Here is a 15,473-nt window from a genome sequence, read left to right as displayed (position 1 = left end):
ATGTCGAACGACACGCATCAGTAGCGATCCTTTACTTTTTAACATCCACCTCGGCCTAGAGTGCCAGATGTCACAGTTCTTTTTGATGTTGATCTTTTTGAAGCCGTGGCCTTTTCTACTGGTTCTTTCCATTCCTTGTGAGTGCATTCTTTCGTCGGGTCTTTTTCTGGGCTTTTTTGTCGCCGTAAGAACGGCAATGGCGGGGGAAGAGGAGCCCAGATAAACTTCCGACGGGAATCGAGCCGGATCCGTCAGATTGATGGGCGCTTATCGTTACCACTACGCTATCTCCCCCAAATACCCGTGGTAAACTGTTCATATCCATTTTCGGTGACCTCCAGACTGATCTACTTTCTCATATCGGCTTACTATACCCACCGAAATCGCGAGCGGCCATGTTTTGAATATTTACTGGTATACGTCATAGTCGCGCGCAGTGCGAAATTCTTTTAGGATTCACAAATGAATTTAGCCATCATTATTAGTAAATTCACGTATTACCATCAAATATTTTTCCTTTATCTGCCATGCGATCAGTTTCAGTGGTGGAGTTGATGGCGGTAGTGTCTTTGGAAAATTTTGGCAAGTTACCTTTAATGACGCATCTTTGGGTGGACCAATTGTTGTTAGTCACTTTGTTGCATGCTGTTATTTCTTGACCCCCCATCAGAAATGTCGGTATAGGCTATAGTGTACACATATAGGAATCGCATAAACGTGCCAGAAACAAATTTCCTTCGTGAGAACCTCACAATTCAAAGTTGGTCGTTCTGTATGGGGCGCATCATTTTCCTCTGCTGTTTGCATCTGTACTGTGGGACTCAGATTGCAGAGGGTGCTACTAAAATTATTTAGCATTGAATCGCGCCCAACACGAATAAAATTTCAAAATTATTTAATATCTCTCATAAATTCGGGAGTCAATTTGCCGGTCGACAGCCGCACAAATTTTCTTCGGCGGCCACAGATTGCCCATCCCTGGTATAGACAATCGAATATCAGGAATCCAACCCTTAATGTGCGCAATGTTGGATGAAATAAGTAGCCAACCTCAATTCATATATCTTATGATCTGTAATTATTGTGAACAGCTATATTACGATGCTCCTCGACGGTGTGCAGAATGATATCTATAGGCCAGACTTGTCGAATTATTTATTAATAAAGCACTCTCATATATGCAGCGTGCAACTATTATCGAAACGCATGTACGTACATTGACACTTTCACGCACACCGAGATTCACTGGATACAATACGAAGAAACTCACGGTCACCGAATCAATATGATGACTTCTGTGAACTTCAGTCAGGGAAAAACATTTTTGTGAAACGCATTGGTTGTACCGTAGTATTTGAAACAGTTGAAGTGTGCTGAACTGCTGATTTGGATACACCCCATCCAGATAAATTTTCAGTCCTACAACAGAACTGGCCTATTTTGTATTGTCTTGTATCATTAAAATATCATTGATTCGACCGTCAACTTTGGTACAGCTTCTCATATCAAGCAGTATATTCCACTGCGGTCCAAACCTAATACTCAATATGCATATAGGCCTTTCGCAATAACTTCTAGTTTAATTAGAGTTCGTCCTTGTTTACGTCGTTTTCTTCTTTATCAAGGCGTTTATCTTGCGCGCCGTATCTTACAGCATTTATCGTCTCCTCCGTGAGCCAACGAAATCCCAATCTATTCCATAATGTTCTCTGCGAAAAATCGGTAGGAGGCGCCTCCAGGCTCGAATATTGCGGCGCCCAATATGTCACCCATTTGTTCAGAGCTTTGTACAGGATTTCATCTGTCACTTGTGAGCTTGTGATGTGGGTCTTCCCTTCGGAGAGTCGACCGAATATCTAAAGGTATGTTATCTTAGATAAGATTGGCGCTTCTAATGTTTTCGCTGATTGTAAAGTTATCTAATCAACATAATTTATAACAGTGGTTCCCCACCGGTGGGAAATTCCCCACTGGTGGGGAATTCAATGGTTTCTGGTGGGGTATAGACGCATTTGTTAAAAATGATATACAGGATAGTGTACACATTTACGGAGACACATACACGATTACCGTTACCAATTAACTGCTCTGAAATGTATGTATCGAAAATTGTATTGCGTGTTCACAAAATCTCATTTTTTAACTCTGGATTACCAATGATGGCGTCACAAACGCATCCAGCACGACCAGTATGACCCTTTCGCTAAATTTTGAGGGTTAACGGTATCGGTTCACAATACGTTTTAAATAGCAGTTATAGGCGATTGCCTTGCGTACTGGTGACGTTTTCCGATAGCAAGTCCCTGCTCAACGTCTGGCCAAATGTTATGGAGGGGCATTTTTAAAGGGTATATACGAGTATTGGGTAGTGGGGAATGAAGACTCGGAATAAATCTGAAGTGGGGAATGAGGACAAAAAGGTTGGAAACCACTGACCTATATAGGTATTACTAGAGAACGACATTTGAACATGCGATAGAATGAAAACATCAGTTGAGCACGCGCCCGTAAGCATATCACCTTAGAACCCTAAAAGTAACCCTAATCATAACCCTAACCTCAACATAAACCCTGCAGTTAACTTAATTCACATGCTCAAGTGTCGCGTGCTCGTATTTTCTCACACTATGATTCCATATTCCACAGCTGTTATGTATGAATATGATGTAATTCAGGGGTCACCAACACGCGGCCCGCGATAGGATTTATGATTTTGGAACAACGAAAAGTGAAGCACTTTGAGATGCTGAAATTTATTTTAGTTTCAAAATATAGTTGTTTCAAAGTATGCCCACCAACATCACTATATTCCTCACTAAATGCAATGGCTTCGGCGATGACAATAACATGCCATCTAGGGAGAATCAGATGATATGAATGGGCATGGGCAGATTGCCTTACGTGTAATTAATTAGACACTGCTAAGACCAAGACACTTACAGAACGGATTAGGGATTCCTCACAAGACTTTCAGCTAGTACCGTGTCTCGGTAACCCTAATATCGATTCCGCAGTCGCTGAAAAGCGTTGAAGATCATGATATGTCCATTGTTGTATTTGTATTTCTTTATTAAACTATTACTTCCTTTGTGGTAACTATGCCCGTCGTCCATGAACTAGGGCTGTTCTTTAGATTTCATTGAACAGCATTGTACTGACGGAAGCTTTGAAAACGTGGCTGCTAGAGAGTGTGTGGTCTATTTTGACTCCATATTACATTTTTGCGGCACGCGGACTGCACGAAATTCGAAAAGTGGCCCGCGACCCGTTTTGAGTTGGCGACCCCTGATATAATTAGTCACATTTCAGATCTAATATTAACTAGGGTTTCGGCGAGAAATCTTAAGCCTTCACAAATTATTATAAACATGCGCCATAGAGAAAATCTGCTACCTCTCCACCGAATAGGTCGGATCCACCGATCTGTTTGTAGTGTTTCAGCCAAGTGTTTTTATCCCACTCTTTATGCTGCTTCGCGCAAAGTTTCACCAAGGCCCATACTCCTTCGAATGGCATGATCGAGTATTCGTATTCGTAATGATTCGAAGGTTCGTATCTCTCCATCTGCAAATGCAACAGTGCGATAATCTGGAATTTAGTGCTAAGGCGGATAAGCATTGATCGTTTTCCCGCGACAAAACGGACATGATAAATTTAGTCACATTATTTGTACCGTTTATCGTTGCATCATTCAAGATCTCTCCCCACTGCTTTTAGTTTAAGTTTTCCGTTAATTATAATTATAACTGCATCAAATGAAGAACAAAGTGTTCGCGTCTTTTGGACCAGAGACAAGTCGACCTTAGCGATCCGCCTTACAAATATATATATTGCGTAGGTTCTAAGCCATCCTTGGACAATTCAATCAATAAACAATACTTTTTATGCAAACCTGGAGAGCAGTATGGCGTAGATCGTCGGTGGTCATGCTTTTTAGATCATCGGCACTCAAGATACCGTCACCGTCGCGGTCCATGTCCCGGAATATCTAGAGTTGGCAAATATAGTTTAGAAATGCATGAGAAAAGGGGCATAATGTTATCTGGAAAGAATTTTGCAGGCTATGTAAGACAAATACAAAGACAAAATTGTTGAAAAGAAGCTACATTTACCTGCGATGTGTCAATATCTATCCCATCGCCAGCGTATCCTTCGAGCACTCCGTCGAAATATGCAGCATCGACTACCCCATCATTCTTTTTAACAAAGTCAATCTCCTCCAGGAACATGTGTCTTTAATAGAAGAAAAACTATGAAATATTTAAGCATCTTTTGGATGTATAACTGTACCACCTGATGCCTTCGAGATCTGAATTTCCCATCACCATTTTACCCTTGCCTTTAAATGGCCACTGGACAGTAAACTCCCCGAGCGATCTCACCGATTTGAAGTCTGTCAGTGGGCCCATGTAAAGCGATGATTTCGTGATTAGGTAGATGCAAATTCAATTAGAATGCCATGCGATAACTTAAAGGCACGGTACAGGATAGACGCGGTGTCGACTGGCTAATCAATTTCACTTGGATTGAGAGGCAATTTAACCATCTGAAACGACTGGTCCAGCATACTGGATACTGTCGGTGTGTTGCAGGTCGCGCTGGATATGTCAGCAGTTGCCCCGGTGTACTGATTGAACCGTGAAATGAATGTAAACCGCTGGACTTTACCTGTATTTTCTGTACAATCAGAAAAGTCCAAATTGTCTTCATGATCAAAGCGAGAGAACAGTAGTGATACAGCCTTGTTATTCGTCCCTTCCGAATTCACTTGGTGATAATAGCCTAAAAATTAGATGTTATACATTTGCTGTCGACAGAGAATTTCACAACTATGACTGTAATTATAATTACAGATCAGTCTGATGTAAACAACGTCGTCGATAAATTGAGCATACCCGAACATAATACTGATTAGGCCTACTTTATATAAATCGATGTTATTCAATTAAGTTTCGACTCTTTTGGACGCTGTTTGAACTAGTCTGTATTCGAAACGGTTGTTTAATGAAAACAACAACTTACTTTTCGGTAAAAATAAACAATCTCCCGCGTACACCGTTATGTTTGACCATTCCACATTTTTTACCTTCGGTTGTTTTATCAAGTCCACGTGTTCTGGATTAATATCCGAAAAGCTGCTCGTCGAATATCAGAGTTGAAGATAGCATATCAATAAGCAGAATTCTACGAAATGATTACCCTCCTATTTCGTTCTCCGGTTCCGGGTGCTTGTAAATATCCTTCTCGTACTTGTATTCAATTAGTTTCCAATGTTTTGTTCCATTCAAAAGGCAGTTCATTTGATTAAATGCATCCTAAAATGTTTAAGAGCCCGATAAAGGTATAAGCACACTTGAATCTCGTGTTTGATGAGAGCGTCTTGGAGGTAAGATGCTACATTGTTGGACAACTAAAAAATTTTGAGCTATTCCAAATTAGATTATAAATAGAATTGTAATCAGACATATTTTTTAAAAGTAGATTAGAATTAGAATTATAGCTACACATTGTTTTCCAAATTGGATCAGAATTGGTATTATTGAATAAGCAAACGAAATATAACATTGATTTTCGTGGACTTGGAAATGGCAAATGTCTATACACTTGGCTTGTTTCGCAATATATACAGATCTTCTGTAACAGTTTTAGAAAAACCAGACATTAGATTACGATTAAAATTGGAGCATAGAAAAATTTCTCAAGTTAGATTATAATTATATTATCGGCATTTTGATGCAATTAGTCTAATCATCTAAAATTATCCACGTCCAAGTCTGCTATATAGTATCGATCATACAGTGTTTACCGTAGGTTCGTATCCTGCGATATACAAATTTGTATATGCAATCTTTCTCTCTCTCAAAAACACTCAAATTATGGTCCGCAAAAATAGTCCGATAGTGGAGTTTTGTCCAAAATACAAGCAAAAGTTAAACAAAGCTGGTGAAATTTAGGATATAAGTATAATAACAACATGTTGTATCGGCACACACGCTTCACATTATCTTTACCTTGTGGATGATACTGGACGACCCGCCGCCACTCCACCAGATATCAACCTCAACTATTCTGCGTGACATTTCACCGCAGGCCCCGAAAGAGGGGGCTACTCCCATGTCCTTGTACATCTTAGACGGCAAGTCGGACACGATATACACGTTGTTGCCTTTCTGGTGATAGGTGTCCACGAAATGTCTCAGGTTGTCCCGGCCAAGATATGTTTCTCCAAGCGGGGGCATATGCTTCTGAAATATTATTTCCAAGTATTACTAGTATGCCAATATATTGGGTAGTTGTAGCGAATTGAATGTGAACGTGAATGCGTGGTTTGGCGGGAATTATTTGCAGGTTAAAGACTGATACTTTACCATCGATTCATATGAATATTCCATCAACATACCTTCTCCTTCTTGCCTTCCAATCTGACCTCCATTTCCCCAAAGTTATGTCTCACGTACTCGTCCGTCCATAGTCGATACGCATCGCTATTGACGAGCACATCTCTAAATATGACTGGTTTGCTTGGCTTTACGTATTTTTCGTAGAATTCCACGGGTTTCGGAGCATTGCCTACCTGTATCAAAATATAGTAGTGTACATTAGCGTTGGTAGATTATCAATTTACTTCAGTGCTGCGTTATACCAGGTCACGTTTTTGAAATATTAATATCTCCCATGGCTCGCACGAATACGAGGCGCGCTTCGTACCTTTGATGACATGCAATCATTGCCACCTGTTCCTGTACCTCGTACACGGGATTGTCAGCATGTGTTTCACGAATATCTTGCATGACAAAGTGAGTGTTCGCTGTTGAATTAGTCTTTAGCGCAGTGGTCGGGAACCTATGGCTCGCGAGTCATAGATGGCTCTTTTGGGTATAAGATATTGCTCTTTGCCAAATATTTATTCTTGACTGAATTGATCAATATTGTAGCGACTTGTTAGTAAATTTTCATCACGACCAGAATAATTATTGCCGTGGCAGTATAAACATGTCTTTGAGAGGTAAAGGCAATGCCGTCTTCAGGTTTATGGGCTCGAACTCTTTTAAAAATCCTCAAATTTAAGTTGATGTCGTGCCGGCGACCAATATCCATCGCAAATTCGATGTGGCCAACCCAACTCGAAATCTTGGATTGCGCGATACGTTTATTGATTAACGAGAATAACAGACATAACGACACCAATATGACAACGCAGTTTTAAAATACACATTGTCTTCCTGATCTACGCCGCGAAATGAACTGCCGTGAACGTGACATTCACAATTACAAACTCGAATTACAAACAACGCCATAGCTATCCACGTTCTTGATTGGCAAGTAGCTCTACCGGCGATAAAATAGGCGTGTAGCGCAACGTTATATGTTACGGCCGAATATTTTGAGTATTGAGAAGTCGATCAGTATTTAGATTTTCGGAATCAGTGCGACAGTTACATTGGATTAATATCAGTTGTAATAAATTCTAAGCTATTTACGATGAATTGTGTTATTAATGGTGAGGCTTGACCCGTCTGTGCCTTACCTCTCGTTTCGCGCTTTTTTCGAACAATAAAATGCAAATTGTGTGAATTTGGGAGAAAAATGTTCAAAATCTAGTCATCCATGAACATCAATAGAACATTCCAATAATAATTCAAGGTTTCAAAATTTTCGTTAACAGCTTATAGTGGACAGGCCATTGCTGTAGTGACCATGTTTGGCTCCGCCTGATGCGCATGTGATCATATGGGTTCTCACAGTTAAAAGGGTCATCACGGCGAGCCTACGTTCTCGTAACTCAAGTTTCGCATGCTCAAGTATGCCAACCAGCATGATTAGTTCGAGTTTTTACAGAGAAAATGTGGCGCACACGACAAATCCCGTATAGTTGAGTTCGAATTGGTGCTACCATGACGTCAGGACTTTTCAATTGTGACGTAACAGCTAATTGACACGTATGGCTCTTTAGAAGGTAAAATGTTAAAAAATAAGGCCAATATGGCTCTTCGGACAAAAAAGGTTACCGACCACTGCTTTAGCACTTCATCTCGACCTATCCTTATGGTGCTCTAATCGTTTGCCGCGGTCAACTGTATGGAATTATTCATAAAACGAACGAACGATCCCTAGTCTGAAAGCATACGGTTCTTGTAAGTTGGGACAATGACTCATTCTGTCAATCCTCTGAGCAATGCAACTTGCATACAAAACAAAGGATAAAGCTTGGCCTTTTCGCTTCTGCGAATAACTACCATTCGGTTCATTATTTGCTTCCCGCATTCCTTCCCATTCTGCATTAGGCACTACACACTTTTTGTCCTTGTCAGAATTTAATCTGGATGTAACGGTCTGTCTGTGTTTGTCATAGTTATAATAGTTACTTATGGTGACTTGAAAACGAAATTCTGTCGCCGGGCGGCTATAATGTGACATAAAACATCATGGACATCTGCTTTTTGAAACAATATTATATACATTTTATATTGAAATGTGGTGGATCATACAATAATGTTTCATTTACTCAGGATTGCATCGCGGACCAAATCGCGCATGTAGATTGGCCTCCTCTATACCAACTGGGCGTACACTTCTTCCGTGGTATATGACAAAGCCTCATAAAATTAAGAAAGTCACATTTCACAGGAAGTCGGATTCTGGGAACTAGGTGCAATCTGACTGTTTGCGGTAGACGCCATTACGTGTGACAATGCGCAGACTATACCACGCAATCGTTGAATGGAGTCATCGTTTTTATAGGAATAGGTTCGGTCTCATTCGAGCATTTACATTCCATTTCGTTTATTAGTAACTATTATCATAACAATATCAATGTTACCCTACACCAGCAAATAACATAAGCCTTATTTTGTCTTGTAGACCAGTGGTTCCCAACCTTTTTCGGTGGCAGGGCCAAATTTAGAATTTCAGAGTACGGTCGGGGCCGCACAAATACCAGGGCAATGAAAGGAACCCAAAATAGTCACCAAAATATGAAAATTGACATTGTTCCGATCATTCGCTTGACGCCATTGGCCACGGTGTTGCTGCGCTCCCGTTGTTCAGAACAATCAACCTTGGCTGGCTATTTCGTAATAGTTTTATTGCCCTGGCAAGATTTCAATTCGTATTTTTGGAATCAGTGCGACACTTGCTTTCGATAAACACCGACATATCAAATTATTAGGACGCTTGGGTCGCGAGCTATAGGACTACCAATAATGCTGCTTTTTGCCGGCTAAGCAGTACACATCTCAGCGTATTCAATTGTGAGTCACTTGTTGCACATCTATCCGTAAATTATTTATCAATACCCAGGGCCGTAGCAGCACTTCGTCAGGCCACCCCCCCCAAACGTTGCTCTTGGGCCCCCCATAGGGTGATAAACCAGGGCTGTGGAGTCGGTAAATTTTACCACCGACTCCGGCTCCGACTCCGACTCCACACATTTTCAATGCACCGACTCCGACTCCGACTCCTGAGTCTTTAAATGTACCGACTCCGACTCCTGGGTCTTTAAACGTACCGACTCCGACTCCGACTCCCGACTCCGACTCCAGCATTATTACCAATTTACTTCGAAAATTATATGCCACCTTGTCGGTTGAATGACTATCATACAACCATTAAACATATGCAATCATATGATTCACTGTGGCATGCAAAATTGTTTCATTGTGGCACAGCTCGAATTATCCACTATGCAATTAACATGAATCAGGAAGGATATTTAGCAAATCTTTATTTCAAGTTTTTATAACATGGACTCTCTAATATCCTGAAATGTATGAATCATTCAAATATGGCAGATATCCGATCCTGTATAATAAAAATGTAGATACAAAATCCAAGTGTAGCTCTTGTGTATGACTCAGTAACCAATAAAGAAATTGAACTTACTAATTTTGTCATTGCACACTATCCTGATTACAAGCACAAACACTTTTACTACTAATAATAGACATTGATCATAAATGGAATTTAGTTAAGTAGTCAAAGACCATAGCCTATGTCTAGTCTACATATAGACATAGTATTCACACACAAGTATTCAAGGAATGGGACTTGCAGTCTTTCTTAATCATTTGTTCGACCCAAACAGCTAAGCTGCACTACAAATATTTTTAATTTTGTCAAGTGGGAAGCATCGTTTGGTCATATTTACATCATTTTTACAATTTTACAAAACCAGCCGATGTATTTTCTCTGTCACAGTATCATGGTATAATTCCAAAAATCGCATCAATTTTGACTGCATCGCGAAAACGCATCTTGCAATTTTCTTCCCTCTGCAACTGAATTGTAATTTGCAAGTAATGTCTAATTTTATCTATATCAGGGGTGGGCAACTTTTATGGCGAAAGGGACACCTGAGATTTACGAACCATTGCGCGGGCAACTGGAATGTTGATAACCTTTTTTTTGTCGTCGATAGGAGGGAACCGAATTAGGTAACATTGCAAAGAAGACTTATATTAATACGCTCTAAAATTGATAACAATATATCATGCAACAGTGCAATGCACAATCAGGCCCTGGTCGCACGAAGCGCGAGATTTTTTTAGCAAGATAACGACTGAATCAGGCTATAGCTATATCAATAAATATGTCGCTAACATACATTGGAGGTCGTATCTGTATACCACTGGGCTCATTTGGCAAGGACAGGATTATTCGAAGTTTAGACATAGCAAAATCGACGGTATCAGTGAACATGCCTCTATCATTTTGTGCAAATATTTTGTCGACGATCTCGCTGCGAGTGCACAAGCGAAGCCGTATCTCCTAATTGCGAATATAGTTAGACTCAATCCTGTGAAAAATATATATTTATAATTTTCAGAAGGGGGCTCAAATACTGAATGCAAGAAATCTAGTGACAATGAATCATGCGAAGTACCGAGAAAAATTTCAAGTCAAATAAATCTGCTATGAAAAGTTTTACTTCATGGTCATATACGAAGATCTGGGATAAATATGGCTGACCCCTGGATACGTCAATGCGTCAGAACTGTTGTTTTAGTTATCATCAAATTTCGCCGTCATGCTAATCGAATTTGGGTTGGCCTTGCAATTGTACCTGAAGTCATAATTAATTTCGAGAATTACCTCGCAGGCCACACCTAACCATCTCGTGTGCCAAATTTGGCCTGCGAGCCACGGGCTGGCCGCGACTGATCTGTATGGTTAATAATAACAGTGATTGGTGGTACATAAAAATTCTATTGGAAACTATTTGAAAGCAAATGTTTTCATGATAGAGAAGTTGGAGTCGGAGTCGAAGTCATAGTCATTCTCACAAACTCCGACTCCGACTCCGGTCCGTATTTTCTCACCGACTCCGACTCCGACTCCAGCTATTATAGTTTTCACGACTCCGACTCCGACTCCGACTCCATCAAGCGAAAATTACCCCGACTCCGACTCCGACTCCGACTCCACAGCCCTGTGATAAACCGAACATCGAAGCCCCCAGACCCCCTTCAGGCTAGATGGCTGTTTACCGCTATTTATCCTCTAAATCGGGTGTCCGTTTCAGGCAGCTTCTCTCGACTAATCGCGCGAAGTGCGAAAAATTTCTATACTTCACGATTGAATCGGTCAATATAATCGGGAATTGCATATATATTGGTATCAATTTTTATCCTCTCTCTGCTCACGTAATCAGATTGGCCGGTTGAACCGATGAGTTGTGTTTGAAAAGGTATAGGACCAATCAATAATAATTAAACATCTTCGGGTGTATGCCCGTTGGCAGGAACGAAACAGCACTTCGTCAGGCCCCCAAAAACACTTAGGTCTTGAGCTCCCATAGGGTGATAAACCGACCCCCCGTCCCGTTGTTCGCTTCTGCCACGAAATCAGGATCACCGATTAGTAAGCCAGCGTGGAGCGCGAAAATTTTCGATAATTCAAAATAAAATAGGTCAATAAGATCGGGAATTGCATATATATTGCTATCAATTACTTGTCCTCTCTGCTCACGTAATCAGATTTACCGGTAGAGCTGAGTGAGGTGTCTTGGAAACTGTAGGGCCGGTGAATCATATTTAAACATATTCGGACGGGCGGACCCGTTGGTACAACTTCGTTACATGATGTTATTTCGTGACCGCCAGTCTGCTATATCAAAAAATATAGAATCGCCCAAACGTACTAAACTAAAAGATGCACATTGGCATCAGAGTTGGATCAATTACATTATTTCAGTTAAATTACAATTACAATTACTTTCATGAATGTTTCAACTACATTACAATTACAATTACTCCATGCTAAAAATATCAAATTACAATTACAATTACTCCTTGCATGCATCAATTACATTACAATTACAATTGCTGCTGTTGAACATGTAATTGAATAGTCATAAATTCAACCGCGGGTGGTCCTTGACAACCGTAGCGTATTTAAGAACAATTCAAGTCTAGTTCAGATTGTGTAGTAATAAATGCGTTGATGTGCGTACATAGTATGCTATGTAAGATGTCACTGTGACATGATGTAAGCGTGTTTTGTATGCTAGGTAATTATGGCTCACGTAATTGGAAATGTAAAATGTTATTTACCTAATTTCCTATGGGTTAGGATTGCGGATAGGGTGCAGTATGTCGTTGAAAAAGTATTATAATATATGCATGTGTTGGATTTGCGTATATAATATATAATTAAAGAAATAATATTATTTTTATCGAGGGACGTAGGAATTAGGATGAGGAGTAAAAACAAAACCGTGCTTTGTCAGATAAGACGTTATATAATATCCAGTGGTCTGGTTAGTTAGCCAGACGAAATAACGATGCATCATCGTGATCTGAAATCGTATTGTAGAATGCCAACCCACGGATAGATGCGCAAGATGTGAGTCACGGATGAATGCACCGACAAACGTACTGAAAAGTCGGCTAAAACCAGCAAACTTTATAGTCCTAGAGCTGGCGATCCATGCGTCCAAATTTGATGCATCTGGTCTTCATCGTAAGCTATTGATGTACTAATTCCGAAAATACAAAATAAAATCTCGTCAGGGCAATGTAACTGCTCCAAAATAGCTGTTTAAGGCCGACTGTTGTGAAAAGTGAGAGCGCTGCAGCAGCATGACCACAACAATTACCAGTTACGCCCATAGCGATTGTTCAGAACAATGCCGATTCCCAGACTTTCACGACTATTTTGGGATGGTACCATTGCCTGGAAATATACTTTTATTGCGGAATCAGTGCGACACTAGCTTTCGATTAGGACCATACATATCAAATTTCGACTCTTGGATCGCCAGCTATGGGACTATCAATTCTGCTGCTTTTAGCCGGCTCAGCAGTTCGCTTCTCGGCGTATTCAATCGTGAGCCACGTGTTGCGAATCCATCGGTTGATTAGTAATTTAAAAATTGTATGGAATGGCAGCCGAGGCCAGCATAGCGGTAAAAATAAATAAAAAACTTCGCCCGCAAGGGCGCGGTCAATGGCTTCCGCGAATGGATCCACCAAATTCCTTGTCGTTCATTTAAAGAGAATGCATTATAAGTCAATTGTTTTATGTTGTGCTTGTCAGGTCTCAATAGCAATTTAATGTAATTGAAATTGTAATTGAGCAACATTTTTGTCAAATTACAATTACAATTACAATTACACAAAATAAAAATGCTTCAATTACAATTACATTACAATTACATTGAAAAATGTAATTAGTTACATTCAATTACAATTACAAATTACAATTGATCCAACTCTGATTGGCATATAATTCTTCCCTGCGGGATGGTAGCCTATTTGTCTCGTGAGGTTCAGATTGCCAAGACAGGAATATTCGGCGCCAGTCATTTAGGAACCTATGGTCAATTATACCTATGTATATTTTGTATATACATAACGAAGTTATCGGTCAGCGTAAGGGCAGTCCTTTTCGGTCAAGGTTTTCTCGCTGCCGATCGTTCTGGCACACTTCTTGGAGTTGCATGTTACATGGCCTAAAACTTTATTTGTCTCCGTGCGTCGTGGCTCGGTAATGGCCAACGCCGATATGCCCACTTCTATAAATCTTGCGTATTGTATCTTGGTTATCTTTTATCTCGCTCCCCCAATTGGGGGGCTTGGGGTGCGGCAGTTACGGTCCTGTCAATACCTATACCTATACCTATATCTATAGGTACTGCTCGTTCAACTGGAATGTTAGGGCACATTGCATTGAAACAGCAGTGACGTAATCTTAGCCGTCTACTCACAACTTTCCTGCAATCCTAATGAAAAACTCCAGATTTTTTCATAAATCGATTTCTCAATATTTTTGTGGGGGCCGCAAGAAGGCTAGTGGGGGCCGCGGTTGGGAATCACTGTTGTAGACTGTACAGATTGTCGACAAGCATAACAATGGACTGCGTTACGGAGCTATGTGGTGCGCGCGCCCGATTGCCTGCTGTTGCATGGCTACATGCATAAGAACTAAGTGATATATGCTTAGTAAATGTTACATGAAAGTATATCATCAAGTATAAAGAAAATGTCGAATTCACACTTTGTATATCAGGAAATGTAATGGTGAGTCTATTTTTAACACTGCCGCCAACTGTCGCAACCATTCGAATAACGCTTTCAGAAGTACGTTCATGATAAACGTTTGTTGAAACCCGAAGAACTTTTCGAATAATATAAAATACATCGGCATTACGCATATCCTAACATTCTTACCGTGAATTGATCGACTGGCACGCTCGGCGGTCTATGATAGCCGAAAGGCTTGAGATGGCCGGCTGGAATTTCCCCTAAAACTGCCACACAATTCGTGAGCAATATTACCGATAGTACGTCAAACATCGCCATACTCCAGCCCACCTTCGTACTATCTATTCAGTTAGCAACTGCTGGATTAGGACGTCTGTTCTTCCATCAATCTGTCTACGACTTCCTGTCAGCCGTGCATGAGCAGAAGACTCGAATTTTCTGTTGCGCTGAAGAATCCCGGAAGTGACTGATCGCTTGTCGAAGCTCTCATCATTTATTGCATCGCTTGATAGTCTGCCGTTGGAACGACGCCAGATGGTAGATTGCTTGTGCTGGTTGTCAAGTAATATACGCCCCGTATAGTACAGTATGGCTTTATGTGAAACCACCGCTGCTATAGTGCTATATAATCGCACGATTGGAATACCCAATAATAGCTATTGTGGATGGCTGCAACGACTGAAAGCGTCAGTTCGAATCTATGACGTCACATTGTTAATTAGTTTGATCGATAGATATTGCATTATTGGCCTCGCTTGTTTGGAGAAATAAAAATCGTGATTTACGTTTATGGAGTACACTTTAACATAGACTTGAGCGATTGGATTCTCATTGAAAAGCACGTTTTTCCGCTCTCTCTTGGCTTCTGCCTAAGCACAAGATAATTCTGTCGAAATATACGCTAGTAGTCATTATAATATTGGTTACGCTCGGTGCTTCGTAAGATGCCATCCATACCGATGAGACAGATCTTTTACCAGCTCGTTTCTT

At 40.5% G+C, this 15,473-nt stretch overlaps 1 protein-coding gene across 1 annotated transcript; it reads right to left on the bottom strand.

Moving 5' to 3' along the window:
• Nucleotides 1-1,138: 1,138 nt before the first annotated feature.
• On the bottom strand, nt 1,139-14,917 carry LOC145438906 (uncharacterized). Its single transcript, XM_080316296.1, has 11 exons — nt 14,670-14,917; nt 6,401-6,574; nt 6,012-6,245; nt 5,200-5,315; nt 5,023-5,135; nt 4,669-4,782; nt 4,294-4,393; nt 4,113-4,233; nt 3,893-3,988; nt 3,394-3,564; nt 1,139-1,856 (listed from the first exon to the last, which is right to left on the bottom strand). The coding sequence occupies exons 1-11, from the start codon at nt 14,799-14,801 to the stop codon at nt 1,584-1,586; spliced, it is 1,644 nt and encodes a 547-aa protein (XP_080172422.1). The 5' UTR covers nt 14,802-14,917; the 3' UTR covers nt 1,139-1,583.
• Between the last annotated feature and the right edge of the window lie 556 nt (nt 14,918-15,473).

The sequence above is a fragment of the Botryllus schlosseri genome, chromosome 5, assembly GCF_051294905.1.
Source record: "Botryllus schlosseri isolate E-star chromosome 5, Bs_hap1, whole genome shotgun sequence".
Classification (NCBI taxonomy): Eukaryota; Metazoa; Chordata; class Ascidiacea; order Stolidobranchia; family Styelidae; genus Botryllus; species Botryllus schlosseri.
Note: the sequence above shows the minus strand (reverse complement) of the source record. Positions and strands in the feature narration are given on the sequence as shown.